The sequence below is a fragment of the Malaya genurostris genome, chromosome 1 (assembly GCF_030247185.1).
Source record: "Malaya genurostris strain Urasoe2022 chromosome 1, Malgen_1.1, whole genome shotgun sequence".
Taxonomy (NCBI): domain Eukaryota; kingdom Metazoa; phylum Arthropoda; class Insecta; order Diptera; family Culicidae; genus Malaya; species Malaya genurostris.
In genome coordinates this window covers 35401738-35417494 of record NC_080570.1, presented here as the reverse complement: position 1 = coordinate 35417494, position 15757 = coordinate 35401738, and the positions used below count along the sequence as shown (strand labels likewise).

The 15757-nt window shown below is 40.3% G+C and overlaps 2 protein-coding genes across 2 annotated transcripts; one reads left to right on the top strand and one right to left on the bottom strand.

The window, feature by feature from the left end:
• The first annotated feature begins 2611 nt into the window (after positions 1–2611).
• LOC131436866 (general transcription factor 3C polypeptide 1) lies at positions 2612–13038 on the top strand. The gene is made up of 8 exons (XM_058605823.1): positions 2612–2751; positions 2837–3173; positions 3234–4100; positions 4160–7571; positions 11323–12299; positions 12357–12549; positions 12608–12698; positions 12788–13038. The coding sequence occupies exons 1-8, from the start codon at positions 2673–2675 to the stop codon at positions 12952–12954; spliced, it is 6123 nt and encodes a 2040-aa protein (XP_058461806.1). The 5' UTR covers positions 2612–2672; the 3' UTR covers positions 12955–13038.
• On the bottom strand, positions 13000–14365 carry LOC131436871 (TIP41-like protein). Its single transcript, XM_058605836.1, has 4 exons — positions 14144–14365; positions 13925–14094; positions 13470–13869; positions 13000–13401 (listed from the first exon to the last, which is right to left on the bottom strand). Exons 1-4 carry the CDS (start codon positions 14159–14161, stop codon positions 13132–13134), a joined length of 858 nt encoding a protein of 285 aa, XP_058461819.1. The 5' UTR covers positions 14162–14365; the 3' UTR covers positions 13000–13131.
• Positions 14366–15757: the final 1392 nt, after the last annotated feature.

Below are 15757 nucleotides of genomic sequence, written 5' to 3'. Positions count from 1 at the left end.
ATTCTAGATACCGGAGTAAAAATTCCAGGGATTTTGTATTTCACGTTATCACACTCAATACTGTGAACCTCGTTGTTACAAGTCTTGTTGAATTGTATTTCATAAACATCTCTTACGTCTTGATGTATCCGTTCTTTTAGTAAAATTTCAATTTCGGTCGCTGCCGGTCTAACTTTGCAGCGCTTAAAAGCAACACAAATTGAATTCGATTGTGAAGGTCAAGTTTAGGCTATGAATACACTATTGTTTTCTAAACTGTATTGTCTTTGTTTCTGTCGTCTCAACCGTAAGCGATTTTCGACTGTGTCGGATGAAGTGTAAATACGAATTGATTGGATAGATTTGTCAAATATTTCGAAGTCTAATGTTAGTGTTTTTTTTCAAAACAATGCAAACATACTCGAGGGAAAAGGATGATATTTTGAACGACATATCGGAAAAATAAATAGACAGAAGATTTAACAATCTTTTCTGGAAACGCAATTAAAATTTAAGTTGGTACTTTTACCAAATTTGTATTTGCTTTTACTACCTCTCATTTTTTATTATTCATACGTTGCATGTTTACTGGTTAAGTGTTAAGGTCGTCGTTTTAGCAGTACTGGAAACAAATTTTTGTTTTTGATACTTTTTTTGTACTCAACGAAGAACTGAAAATATCAAAATGTATTTGCATTCGTGCTCATTTCGTTTCGTATTAAGGGGCGGCTAGGGATTTTTGAAGTATCATTCAATTTTTTCATTACATTTTCCTATAGTAAAACATTTCAAGAATAACAGATCGGCTGAAAAGTACGTATCGTTTCTATGAGAGGGCGCCACTAGAAATAAATCCATACCATTTTCAGTTAGTACCAACCTTCAAAAGATACGTGTATAAATTTGACAGCTGTCTGATTATTAGTTTGTGAGATATTGCATTTTGAGTGAAGTTACTTTTGTTATTGTGAAAAAAAATGGAAAAAAAGGAATTTCGTGTGTTGATGAAACACTACTTTTTGATGAAAAAAGTGCCGCCGATACCAAAAAATGGCTTGATGAGTGTTATCCAGACTCTACACCGGGCGAAGCAACAATTCGTAAGTGGTTTGCAAAATTTCGTACTGGTCATATGAGCACCCAAGAAGATGAACGCAGTGGACGTCCAAAAGAGGCTGTTACCGATGAAAACGTGAAAAAAATCCACAAAATGATTTTCAATGACCGTAAAGTGAAATTGATCGAGATAGCTGACACCCTAAAGATATCAAAGGAACGTGTTGGACATATTATTCACGAATATTTGGATATGAGAAAGCTTTGTGCAAAATGGGTGCCGCGTGAGCTCACAATCGATCAAAAACAACAACGAATTGATGATTTTGAGCAGTGTTTGGAGCTGTTATATCGAAATAAAACCGATTTTTTTTTCGTCGATATATAACAATGGACGAAGCATGGCTCCATCACTTCACTCCGGAGTCCAATCGACAGTCAGCTGAGTGGACTGCACGCCTCTTTTGGCCTATTTTGAGGCAAAGGACAAATCGTACTACAAAAATGTTATCGAAAAGTTGGAAGATCGCTATAATCGCTGTATCGCCTCTGATGGCAATTATGTTGAATAATAAAAACGAATTTTGGCAAAAAAATGTGTGTTTCTATTAAACGATACGAACTTTTCAGCCGAACTGTTATTCTGTGAAAATTTAAAATTATCGAAACAAAACTATGGAAATTATGAGGATTTATCATTCCTTATATTATACTGCGAAGAGGCATGAGCTCGGCGACCCAAGCGTTCTGCTCCGATAACATTCTTGAAATGTTATATTATGACAAAATACAAAGAAAGAATATGATTTTTCGAAAGTGTTAAATCCTTCGCGCCACCTAGAAAAATCGTTGTTTCCTTCGATTTTATAGACAAACTTAAAACGCGTTTTTCTCGAAACACAAACTTCGTTCATCGTCATTCGAAAACTACTTCACCAATTTTTTTTTTCAAATTTTGCACTATCTACATATAAAATACCAGACCTAATGTTATTATAGATATAAAATACCAGACCTAATGTTGAATAATTTTAATGACTTGTAATAAAAATTTTGGTTCTGCAACACGAATCGAAGATATAATTGTATGAAACCTTAAAATTATTCCTTTCAATCTAAACGTGTAAAAATCGATTAAGCTTTTCAAATGCTGTGAACCCGATAAACCCAGAAAAATGTATGTGAAACTTTTACACTAATCACCCTGTATCTCCTGAACCGGAAGTCGGATTCGATTGAAAAATAAGCAGTTTTTATGACACATTAATATTTATTCGACACACAATATTTATCTTACACACACACACACACACACACGGACATTTGCTCAGTTCGTCGAGCTGAGTCGATTGGTATATGATACTCGGCCCTCCGGGTCTCGGAAAGTTTTTCTAAAGTTTCAGCGAATTCTATACCTATTTTTTATATTTATAAAAATAAAGGTAAAACACAGTTTTTTTACGCGGTACGTATGCCCGCGTAAAAAGAGACCTCAGTTTACATTCATTATCCTTATGTTTGACAGTCATAATTTGTTCTCACGATTTACGATCATTTTGTCTGAGTGTAGGTATCTGTCAAAGTGAAACAAAAACAATTTTAGCTGGAGGATCACAATTGAAAATATCAAATGTAAAATGTTAAAAAATCCGTCGCTCTCTTGCGTCCTGAACGAGGAAGTGGCTTTGGAAGGACTGGAGGGAACCACCATCGACAGTGAGTATCGATTTTGAAACGAAAAAAAAACAAATTCAACACAAAACCGACACTTTCTGATTTGTTTACATACTTTCTTGTTCAGCACTATGGAACCATCTGGCAATTCGACTAAAAATGAAAATGCCGCTCCCGCAGAAATTTTGCGATTCCGTCTGGCCTTTGATAGTGCAGCACAAAGAGTACAGTTTTTTCGAACTGCCAGAAACACGCAAACCGTTCGTTTACTTCGATCGGCTGGAACACGTCGATCCGTCGTCCGGTGTAATGAAGGAACCGAAAGAGTATCCCGGGCATCGTTTCAAATATAATCCGGTTGTGACGGAAGATGGCGTGCGAGGATCCTGCGAAAGTTTCTCTGCCAGAACCAGCATCGACCGGGAGGAGCTTATGCAGTTGACCTGGCAGGAAGTCGAAAACAGGTAATGTTGTAGGCTAGTTAGTCAACCTGGAAGAATAATTCCGCAGAGTCTATGTTTCAGGTGGTCACGCAAGTTTGTTATAGTAGCTTCACAGAAAATGCGCGAATCTTTCATTCGACATCAAAATTGTACCTACGAACTGACTATCATCCAGTACTGTATGCTGGAATGGATCGCTCGTTCGCGCTTCAATGGCGAAACCTCACAGGGAAAATACTCACTGGTCGAGTTAACGAAAGACTCTAGCATTTTGTACTACAATCGAAAGTTCCTAACGGACTGTAAACTTGTCACTCGGCAATCATTTTGCCAGCGTACGGGCGAAACCAGCATACAGGGAATGATTTATCATTTGCCGCGCTACTACAATGAAATGAAACCGAAAACTTTACTAATCACGGAAAAGGTGGTCAATATTCTTAAGCAGCGCCCTGGCTACATGGCGGACTACGATGAAATCAAGCATATCGTTTTGGGCCGAGCAGAAGCACGCAAGTGGTTCCGGGGAAACGAATTTACCAAATACGTGAAAACCGACGAAACCGTCCCGTACCGTGATCTCTATCCGGAGGCACATCCTCGCGAATGGAAGCTGAAGAGTAAAAAAAGCGAAGAAAAACATGTTCGTGTTATGCGTCTGATTGATCCCGAAGCGGACGTTTATGATCTGTGGTACAAGGAGGATGTTCCCGAGGACGACCAGAAGGATGGCATTCTGAACTCGCAGAAAGCGTACATCGACATGCCGGTGTTACAGCAGGCCTACAACGTGATTGCATCGATGAGCGATCAGGGCATATCACAGTCATCGTTGGCCGTTGAAATCGGTGTGGACAAGTTGAATTCCCGTGCGGTGGTAAAGAATTTGATGCGCCTGAAAGCCATCGAAGGACATGCCATCGACGAAGGCCGACAGCGAACGACTAAGTGAGTGTGATGTATATGATTTGCATTTGTACCGAGCTTTGCAACGACTTTTGTTTTAGATACTTTATTCCGGGTATGTCGCAGAGAACGGTAACGTTCGACAAGGAAGCAATTCAGTTGATGAATACCCATATCAATGTGATGGAACAACAACAACAACAGCAGCAGCAACAAGAAAAACAACATCAAGAAGCGTTGTCATCTTCGGAAGCGAGTTTCGCCAACAGTAGCGAAGTCGGTAGCAGCTACATTCTGCCCGTGGATATTCCCGACGATGACGAGTTGGATGGTAGAGGAAGTAGCGCAAAGAGTGGCGACGACAGCACACATCTGTTCTGGGCGTCGAATCAGGATGCGCTAGATTCGATCGATGTGGAAATCGATATCAGCAGTGATGTGGCGTTCATGAAGAAGGCACAGGGTGGTATAGCGGCTATGATGAGTACGAAGCACATCAGTGCCAAGGTACTGAAACGTTGCAATTTCATCCTGGAGCTGGTGCGGCAGTATCAGGTCATCGAGCCACGATTGATACAGAAGAAAATCAATCAGGACGAAAAGGCGGAAGGTTCAAAGGCCGAAGCATGTCACAAGTCGGTGCTGCGTTTGCTAAGTAAACTGGCAGTTGATAAGTTTTTGCGGATTGCCAACGTTAAACTGGCGAAGGATGACAAAGTGCTGAACATAGCGTATGCTTGTAGTATGAATGTAGACAAAGAGCATCCCATATTGGTAGCAAAAATTGATGCCGCGAAGTCTAGAATGATTATGCAAACACCGGCATCGCGGCTTGTGAAGAAACAACTGATGGAAAATGAGCCCCTCGTTGCGGGATATAGCTACGACGGAACGCTGGCTAAATGCCTCCGAATGAAACTATTTCATGAGTTTTTGTTCTACGTGGTCTACCTTCAACCACGGGATAGTGGAAACCTACCGATCGAATCACTCCATGGATTGGGATTCGAAGATGTTCGGACTGAGATCGGTCAGGTGTACAGTACGGACGATTGGAAGATGTTTGTGCCTCCATTAAGTATGTATGAAAGTGTCGGTCCCGGTTGGGTCTTGTTGACAGACATTACACTCCGATTGCCATTGTCGATATTCTGCAAAATCTGCACGTTTGGATTCTACACGAAAGAGCTAGATTACTATTTGGATCATCCAATCAGGCGACACATGCTTATCAAGCAATTGCCAAAAAATGTTCGATCGCAATTGTTCCGACAACGTAAATACATATTCAACATATTCGAACTGACGCAGAAACTTTGCTACGCAGGTCTAATCCAATTCGGACCTCAACGAATGAAAGATCGCGATCAAACATTCATCTACATAAACCGACACACTGCTCTACTGGACACTCGCACTTCCCGCGTTGGTTATAACGAGATCGAAGAGAAGGAATATCCCCTCGTTGGATTCACCTTTACCCAACAGATCGATCTGAACGATTACTGGGAGAGGTTGTACAAAATAGCAATGGAAACTCGCCTGAATCGACGGAGCGTTGCAGTCGGGAAGGAAATTCTCGTTCAACAGCTGTCGGTCAAACCGGCAATGGTTGAGGCTTGCAAGGCACGTACCCCCGAGGAAGCCTTCGCAAATGACGTGCAAAGTTTGCCTCCCGGCGATAATCTAGGTGCCGCCGGCATGGACACGGCAATGTTCATGCACCTGAAGTCCAACTGGAGCAAGGTGATGAACTACGTGCCGGCTTCATCGCGCCAAGCGGCCAAAGCGAAACGATTGAAATCGATCAAGAAAATCGTTACCATGAGTAAGGAAAGATCCACTGCCGCACGATCGGGCGGATTATGCGCCAAATTGCTGCCCAACCCCAAGGAGAAAAATCTTTGTCTGAAGGCCAAATTAACGGTCAAACCGTTTGCTTCCTCTTTCCGCAGGTATGGTCAAAGAAAACCTGGAATCAAAGTGCGAAAAATTGAAGCCCGTGGGATGCAGAAAACAAGGAAAAAGAATTACTATGACCCGGTCGATCGGCAGGCATTGTTGATGATGAAGAAACTTCGCGTCGATTGGAGTCGCAATGAGGACGCTATTCTGCTGGCTTGTCGAGTCGGTGCTGAGTACATGTACAATGGGGTCACGAAATCCAGTACCGTCATCAATTCGGTTCTCTACAGAGACATACTGCACTGGTCGGACCCAAAGTCGGCTAACAAAACTTCACGTTCATGCCAGCGTAGAGTTTGCTATATGCTCAGGGCAAAGCCGGGATTCGTAACAACCGTAAAACTGTGCGTTGAAGAAGCAAGACTGAATCCAGCGCTGCAGAAGCGATTCGGACCGAACTTTCTGGACGACCTGAAAGTAATATACCCTACGCAGGAAGAACAAGCGATGGCCCTGAAGGTTCATTTTGTGGAGTTAGTGTATATGATTAGAACCAACATTGCTTCGATTAATGCAGACAATGTTCGGCCGACTACCGGTACCGATCACATCGAGAAACCCATGATTCCGGATACCGTGATTGAATTGCAACGACGGTTTGATATTGTTCACGCTCATAATAAAGTAGAGGAACTAAACTTTGCAAAGAATCCGGCCGAAGTCGAGGAAGTCATTCTGTTCAAACTAATGACACTGATTCACAGTGCAGTAACCAACGTCAAAGACAAGAGTACTTTCAACATACAGCTGTTCAACATCTACAAAAACTATTCCGAAAAGCATTTATCGCAGGCAATCAAAATGTTACGAGACTTCAAAATGATCACTCTGGCCCGTAGAAGCCGAAACAAGCTGGACGCTACTCCGAACATAATCACGGCATGGGATAATCCGTATCGTGTTTCCGCTTCCTACTTGCACCAGACGCTGACGAAAATACCGTTCAAAACGTTTGGCTACGTTCAGAATCACTATTTGAAGTTGTTGGCCCGCAGTAATTACGACAAGTTTGTCACCTTCGAAGATGGCGGTCAAGGCCTGATTTTGCTGATGGCCGAACTGCTAACAATGGACAAGATCGATCTCGACGTCGAATCACCGAAGGACTACGTGCGTATGAATCCGGAACTGAAGAAAACGAGTCCCGAACTCGTGGATGCTTTCCCGGAGGCTTTCAGTGAGTTTCCTTCGGACTCGGAACTGAGTGGTCGGGTGAAATCAGCCCCACGGATCAAACAGGAACCAGCGAAGACAGCAACAACTAAAACCAAGATCCGTTTTGCTACCGGCAGTGAAGTATATTTCAACTACGTGATGCATCCGATTGAGCTGCTGACGAAGGTGCCTACCGAATATCTACACTTTTTCTGTTTGCTGAACAGCTGCAACGAACGGACACATCTCCGAGCATTCCAGATCGACGAAAAGTACAATATCTGCTCGCTGTCCGACTGTATTTTGCAGAGTGCCGAACCGAATCTGATCCCGAAATGTATCGCCATTGCTTTGGCCCGTCGCGCAGTTATCGAGCGAATCAAAATGTCCAAGGTAAGCCTATTCTTTACGTTTCGTCTTTGACTCAGCAGTGCGTAGTGTGTCAGTTCAACCTAAACCGCTAGACAGACGTAAAGATAATGCTATTTGCAAAACACTTTATACTATTACACATGTCAAAACTGACGTCTCGGATGAAACAAGTTTCGGAAAGCTAACCGTACAGATCGTGGTAATTTGAAGGGGAAAAAGAACGTTGAATTTGGATAAACCTTGCTTATCTCGTTTTCTTCACGTTTCGCCCTCGGTTGTTCAGTGTTTTAGCAGTTCAAATTGATTACCACCTAGCAGTTCAATTATAACCGCTAAGAGGACGAAATTTATCGTACTTATACTTTTCTATCAGTCCAGACGTGTGAGGTTCTTTACTGCATCGCTCTCTTTTTCAGCCACGACATACTAAACGAAAAACTCGTTCAGTTTGTTGTTGTTCTTTTTTCCTACAAAAATAATGTGAAAATTGAGTGTTTTCTTCATATAGAAAGAAAATGTGTTGTTGTTCTAATGTCACAGACATAACTGGATGTCGTGAATACAAATATAACTGAAATGCTTTCTTCTTACTTTCAAATATCAATTAGTTGATCACTTGTATTAATTGTGCCAGCTTTCTCCTTCTTTGTTACTTTAATTTGGATGTTCCTAAACTGAGTCGGTGCTATGCATTTTATATAGCAGTACAGCAAATCAGTAGAAAGTTCCTACAACTATGAACTCCAACTTGTTGAAAAAAGGGCCGTATAAAGTACAGTCAGTAAAGTAACATTTCGCGAAGTTCTTTGGGAATATGTTAATGGTTCTAAAAAGAACCTATTCGAAGAATTTAGAAATTAGTGGCTGGACCTGAGTTTAAGAACTATATTCAGAAGTTAGAACAAGCTCAATTTAATTCTTGAACTACTGTTTTGAAGCTGAACTTAGCTCCAACATGCAGGTTCGGAATTCTAAACCTGTATTCTGGAACTAAGTTCCTGAAACATCTCCTCACGACGATCGAGGTTCAAATGAAAGCACGACCTGAACGTTTGAGGTTTTATACTTGGTTTGGTCTTACTGATGTTGGTGGGAGAACCTCACCTCGACATCCAGTTCCGTCTGAAGCACTAGAAGAAATGAACGATTTTCAATCAAAATTTACATTTTATACTCGTTCAGTAGATAATCGGAACTGATATGTGCCTGACTACCTCAAAACCGTCGTCCGGGTGCGAAAAAGGTAAGCAAGTATGATGAATTTTTCTCACAATTTTCAGAAGTTTTAGAAAATTTTGTTTTTCGGTTATTTATGGTTATCTCACGCTGTTGAAAACTCAATCACAAAACCCGGATCATATTTCCGATAGCTTGAAGAAAAAATATGTTGTTGGGTTAAGTACATCAAGAGATATTCGCGATAAAGTTCTGCCCATTCTGGTACAGGGTAAATTTTGAAAAGGCGTCCCATAGTAAAGTAAGTCGTATTCATGACAAAAAAAATGGTCGTAAGTACCTTCCAAAATTTTCCAATAATACTAGTCCAACGGGGCTTCAACTCCTTACAATGAAAAAAAAACTCAAAAATAGAGCTCTATCTGCAGAAATTGTTAAACGAAAGAAATGGTCTGTTTCCAAATCGGCAAACAAAAGTCATGAATCGGCCTCCCGTTGGACGATTTATTGTATATTCATCGGACCAACGGACGGTTTTTTTCTCTTACAGTGATGCTTCTTGTGAGACTGAAGCTTTAGAAATAATTTCGCTCCTCTTTATGGACTCGTGTGCTTCCACAGTTTTCATGAAGCATTGAATGACTAATTAGAATAATGCCTCCCAGCTAATATATCGCTTACTCCTACAAATCCATGCTCTTGTGGAAAACTAGTAAGCCATCATAGTGTCTTAGATTTGTAGCAAGCCAAATAGGGCAATTTTAGTCATATATAATTTAAAATACGTGACTTGATTCATTCAAATCGCTACATAGCAATATTTTCAATCAGTAGGTGAAGTAATATTAGTGATTGTAACAAAATTGACTGAGCTGTAGGTGTTCAAATCCTGACCAAATTTCTACATGTATTCTTCCTTGAATTTGTAATTCGCTCTCCTATATACAAAACAAAGATATGTTCCACATAAAAAAAATACAGGATTGTGTGCGAGACACGACCGAACATAATGACATTAAACAATTGCAATTTTGAAACTCATTAAGGTCTGATACCAGTGTGTTTTAGGCTGTATTAGAGGGTTATTTTTACGCTTCAAATCTGATTTTCTCAGAAACGGTGACGTATATAAAAAAAAACCCAACTAACAATCTCTTAGGAAATTAGTTTAGATTATTCTGTGAAAATTTCAGAATAATTCATTGACATTAGCGGTCGGAAAAGTCTTGTTTCTGAAGGAAGAATGGCATAGCTGAAAGCGCCGTCTTTCGACTTGTTCATTGGATATCTCGCCTTCGAAAGCATGGCTCAAAATTTATCCTGACAATGTCTAGATAATTAAATTTAGATGCGATCAGTATATAAAAACATATATGTTGTCACGATAAAAATTAAGTAAATATTATTTGTGTCGATTTCTATGGCTGCGCCTTTTTTTCTGCTCCAATTTCCTGGTAATATAACGAAACATGAGAGAAATAAATCGGCTCAGAAAGGCTGCTAAACAAGCGGTAGCTTTATTGGATTTTATGTGATGTAGACAAACTTGTAACCGAAAATATCAAAACTTTCTTGGCCACTCGGCCATATCGAGAGTTATTTTGCACATTTGCGGGAGAGCATGGAGAGAAATGTAATACGCAGAGCGAGGCACATGGTTATACGCGACCTACTGGCCTCAGCCCTGAACAGAATTAAATCTAATGTTCATCAAGAAATAATATAATTCCACCTTCAAATCACCTAGTGAGAAGCTTTTAAAACTAAGGTAATTCGTTGTCTGCAACCAATAGGGTTACCCCCCCACCCGCTCACGTGCAACTAGTTTGTTGCTTGCCGAGCAAGTGGTTGTAACCCTAGCAACTAAATAGCGGCCCTTGCGCGAGAATTATTAATGTCATTTTTAATGATTACTAAGTAATGATATGGAAACTATTTGTATGGAGAACTCGTCATTACTGCACCTTACACGTTCATGAAAATGATGTTACTTTTTAGTAATACAAGTGCTTCAAATTAGGTCCAAAAGTCAATCGCCGAATATTCTGAATTGGCCTGCTAGTTCCCGCAGAATCAACAACTGATAATACATTCAATATACTCAAGCGAACACGACGACGTGCCACAAAAACCAAGCATCCAGCGAGCGACAAGCTAGCTGTTCCGTTCGCGGCAGGCTGTCGATTGTTGTTAAAAATGTAACATGGCATATATTTGTAGATTCCCTTTTGTGTGAACGTTCATGCGATGCAGTCGAGAACGATGCATACCAACGATCGAAACCGTCGGCCGTGCACAAAAAATCAACAAGATGACATCATATGCTCTTTTGTGATTGGTTGCGCGGCTATTTTTGAAATTTTTAATTGACACTCGGCTCCGTATAGTAAAGAGTAAGGAATTTTTAATGCCAATGCCTGTCTCGGGTAGTAAAGGTGTTTCATTGCCACTCCTGCTCGAAAGTGCAAAACCAGAGTAATCCTCGATACAAGTGTTCTTCAATAAAGAACACCAAAAATGTCTCGTGAGGCCATACATTTTGTAGACTTGCTTAATCCCGATCTTAAACGATTTTAACGAGGTCTGTTTTCCGTAGGTATCTCGAATCGAATGTCTTCCCAAACTGGTGGGTCGGCTCGATGACATTGTTCCGTTCTTCACGAGAGCCGTTCATGAGTATGTCAAATCTCACACCGACTGGCAGAAGTTGGATCTGGGAAAAATCGCGGACGTCTTGCAGACCCCGATCAACATGGTCAATCTGACGGACGAAATCATTCGCTTCGAAGATGTCCACAATTTCAACTGGTTGGATCGCTACGAAATCACCCAACCAGAAGAGGCGGACGCAACGTTGGAAATAGATGCTGACACTAGCGATTCTGCGTTCGGTCGTGACCAAAGTACACGGGATGACATCAGTGACAAAGTCCACAAGCTGCAAAATTTTTATGAAATAACCTATCTTAAGATGAACCTTCGACTAACCTATGCGGACGCGACTCAGCTGGAGAATCGAGTTAACTATTGCGGTAATGACGTTCCGAGAGTTTTTTTACCACCTGATTTCGAAAACCGACATGAAGTGCTCACCAAGGCAACCAGTGATGCATTGTGGCCTCCTCAGAACGAACTGACACCTCTACTGAAGCAAGCAACTCCCTTGATTCATCGTAATGCAAGGCTTTCCGTGCTTGCAGAATTTATCGAGAACAAACAACAGGCCGGAGCGACAGTGCCAGAGCTGACGGAACGGTTTCGCGACCGAGTCGAGCTCGAGACTGACCTGAACACATTGCTTAATTTCAAATTTTTATTACGCACCGGTTCTCGATACGTAACCTACGTTCACTGGCTGTATGTTCAATCGTGGCTTCTTCGAACCAGTTGCGTTATACAACCGGACGTGAAAATTGTCAAACAAGAACCGCAAACGTCGATTGGCGCTAAGCGATCGCTTGATGACGGTTCATCTGATCAATATGAAACTGAAACTGATGATGAACCACCGTGTAAAACACGTCGACAGGAATTGGAACGACAGATCGAACGAGCAGAGGAAAGAGACCGAAAGTAGGTTGTTAAAATTCCTAGTCTACAGTTTGATTAACCTATTGTATTTTGTTGTAGTAAACCAATCAAAAACCTGCTACTTTCACTGGCTCCATGGATTAAGGTGGATGGAGGTGTAAACCGGCGATTGTTGTACCGCTGGCTTACCACGTTATTACTGTATTGCATCTCACATCCAGGAGTGATGTTGAACGTCATTCACGCCCGGTTTAACCTGATGGCTCCGGTGCACCTCGACTATCTGCTGCGAGTGAGTTTACAGGAAACAGGGAAACTATCAAACTTTTTCTAACATTATTTTCTTTCAGATTTTACAAAACTACGGATGCCTCCGTATGTTCGCAATGGAGGTCCCGAAAAAACAGACACTTTTTACCACTTATCACCCAGTAACGATTCGTAAGTGGTTTCTAATTTATTTTCTGATTCACTTTTATAGTTCGAATTATTGGACCTCGAAAAACCTCCAACATGTTCATTTTTTTCAGATTCCGCCACCGAATTGGACTTAGACACTCAGTGCTATGTAGAAGCGGCACCATATGCATTGACCACGCTGACTGCCTTCATAGGCGACTACCCAAAGTTCCAGGAGGATTTCCTTGCGCCCCCAAAATCCACTGATCCTCTAGACAACTCTCTGATGGAGTACTGAACGTTGAGGGCACAATGTCATCTAACTCAACACAACACACGTAGCTATGATTCATGGCTAGTTTTTTTTTTGGTTTATAAAACAAGACCTGCTATATATGGTAATACGCCAAATAAAACGGAATATACTGGGTAAAACTACATTTATACGTTAGTAAAGGAACCTTCAGGATCACACCTACTGAGCTTCAACGCTATCGACGATGGTCAATTTTTCGTTTATCCGCGAAATGACCGGTAGATGATCAGCAACTTCATTTGGGCAGGTGAACAGAGCTGGAGGGACGTGCTTCAGTTTTTCTACCTTTGCCTCCCGATGGGTATACTCCCTTAGTATGTAGTCATTACCTTTCTCATAGTAAAATCGGGTGTCATTGATCCGTATCAGCACATTGTCCACACGTAAGAAGAAGCGTTGCAAGATGTAGAATCCTGAGGGCATGACCCGCTAGAAAAAAAGATATCTTCTTTTAATGGCTATACAATAGATAACAGACACAACTCAACGATACATACTATCTTAACCGACAGCACCGAAATACCGTGATCGTGCAATTCGTCTTCAAAAAGTGTTAAATCGTGATAGAAGTAAATTGGCTCCCTTTTCATTAACTTAAACATATCGATTTTCTGGTCAGTTTTCTCCACTCGTATGTTATCGTTGATTGTTCCGGTGTATTCAGTGGTAAAAGACCAATCAAAGGGTTTTACTTTCTCTTGAGTATCCGCTGCCTGACGACTTCCTTTCCACTCCTCCGAACAAGCCACTTTGAGATCCAGCTTTTCGTTCCGCACAAGCTTCAAAGCGTCCATTGGGTTGAATTCCAACCGGGCACCGTTTTTATGGCTGATCACTAAAACATTCTTGTGAAATACCATATCCGGCAGATGCGGTAATTCAAGTGTGAAATTGTACCTGTAGAACATTTGCGATGTGAATGGGTTTAAATAGATTATTTGATAGATCCTACACGCATAGTTCACAGCAGTTCGATTCGCCAGCCACGCATTTATTATCGTTAATGCACACACTCTTCAAAATGTGGGACTTCGTGTATGAGATTGTCCAATCATCGTACGAGTAAGATTCGTTATCTAGCGGTAGTTTAACTGGTCCATTATCAGTTTCTTGAGTCTGAATCTGTGAAGCCAAATTTTAAAATCAGGCTAAAAATTATTAATAGACTTACTATCTGTTTCATCTCCATTTTCACGGTCTTTTCTCAGGATAAATTTTATTGACTATTTATAATGATTTTAAACTATTTAGTCTATAGAAAAATTTTATTATGACGATCGAATAAAAATAACTATTAATTCCTGGATTGGGATAGAAAAACAATTTTCTGACGCTTCGAACTGACAATTCATTGCTCGGTACAATATCGAACAAAACTGCTGTGTTTGACCTAATATTGGACCTACATTCGCCGATATAGGAATATGTGTGGGTCGAACATTTTTTCCTAGAGGGAATACAAACAGATGAGTATTGTGCCCTACTCACCGAATTTCGTTTATCACCACCCCGTCAACTATGGCAGGTATATCGATATTTGCCCTTTTTCCAGTAGTTCAGATATGTTCCCCTTAAATACCTATTATTCATAATCTAAACCGATAAATGCCGATTTTTGATTTTGGTTTAAGTAGGTCAAATTATGCTCGCAAAAATTGAATCTTTTTCACTATTTTCCGGTATTATTTGTAGAATGAAGCACGGATAATTTGTTTGCGCCAGATACAGATTTTTGGATAGATGATCTGGCAACTCTGTACCTTACTCAAAAATTCGAGTATTCGAGTGGTCAATTCATGGTCATTCTGGTTTGATTTTCTAGAATATTGCAAAAAATTGCAAAAAAATCGTTTTGATAGAACGTTTACCGCTGTTCGTTTTTATTCAATTTTCTTAAAATACAAACTTAAGAGATAAATGGGTTGAATTTTGAGAATTTTATTTCGGTGAATCAACAGAAAATTTTAAGCTGCGCTTCAACTATGAAGGAAATTATGATTATTACGAAAAAGGATTTATATATTGCTTAACAATACTCCTCTTGAATTTTTAGTAACAAGCAATGTTTATTCACATAGCTCGCTTGGTTCCTTTTGGCTTCTTCTCCGAGCGTCTCTGATTATTACATGGTATCTAGCGGTAACGATATTGCTTATCGTTTTTAAGTGCATTCCAAATTAATGTAGCACGATTTCTACTAAAAGTCCACAGTTTTAACACTCATCATATGAGCTAAGTGAAATTTTCATGAATTTCATGTGTTTCACATGTTTCGCATAGTTTAAAAGCTTTACACTTAATGCTAACGTGAAAAAATATATCGGTGCATCTATTTTTATCAGTGTACTTAAATCGTTAAGAGCAAAGGACGAAGCTATATCCTCTTCGTAAAATGGTTTCCGATCTCTTCATTACTAGTAAAGCCCTGGTATTATATTTCTTTTGTGGAATTTGACCTTTTACTTCAACAGACTTCGTAGCCGATTCATAGCGTACAGGATAATTGCGTGGCTAGTGCTACAATCCCACTGACACTACACTCAGACAAAAAATATATGGAATTTCATAATGATTTCGTATGGTTTTTAGCCACAAGAATATCGTAAGCGAATCATAAGACCGCCTTATGAAATCACGAAAATTGGAATTCCAATAAAACGCCTTATGAAATTCATACGAACTTTTTAGGAATATTGTGCGAAATTTCTATAACAAACATAACTTCTCTCATATATTGTGGAGTTCATAAGTTGTTCGTATGAAAACTATTATAGTGATAGATGAG

Bases quoted from the DNA above. Each gene is read 5' to 3' on its own strand.
- LOC131436866 (XM_058605823.1), top strand. From the start codon at position 2,673: ATGTTAAAAAATCCGTCGCTCTCTTGCGTCCTGAACGAGGAAGTGGCT. The intron at 12,300-12,356 runs GTAGGTTGTTAA...ATTTTGTTGTAG, and splicing joins GCAGAGGAAAGAGACCGAAA to TAAACCAATCAAAAACCTGC. The intron at 12,550-12,607 runs GTGAGTTTACAG...ATTTTCTTTCAG, and splicing joins ACCTCGACTATCTGCTGCGA to ATTTTACAAAACTACGGATG.
- LOC131436871 (XM_058605836.1), bottom strand. The intron at 13,870-13,924 runs GTAGGATCTATC...AATGTTCTACAG, and splicing joins AACTGCTGTGAACTATGCGT to GTACAATTTCACACTTGAAT. The intron at 13,402-13,469 runs GTATGTATCGTT...CTTTTTTTCTAG, and splicing joins CGGTGCTGTCGGTTAAGATA to CGGGTCATGCCCTCAGGATT.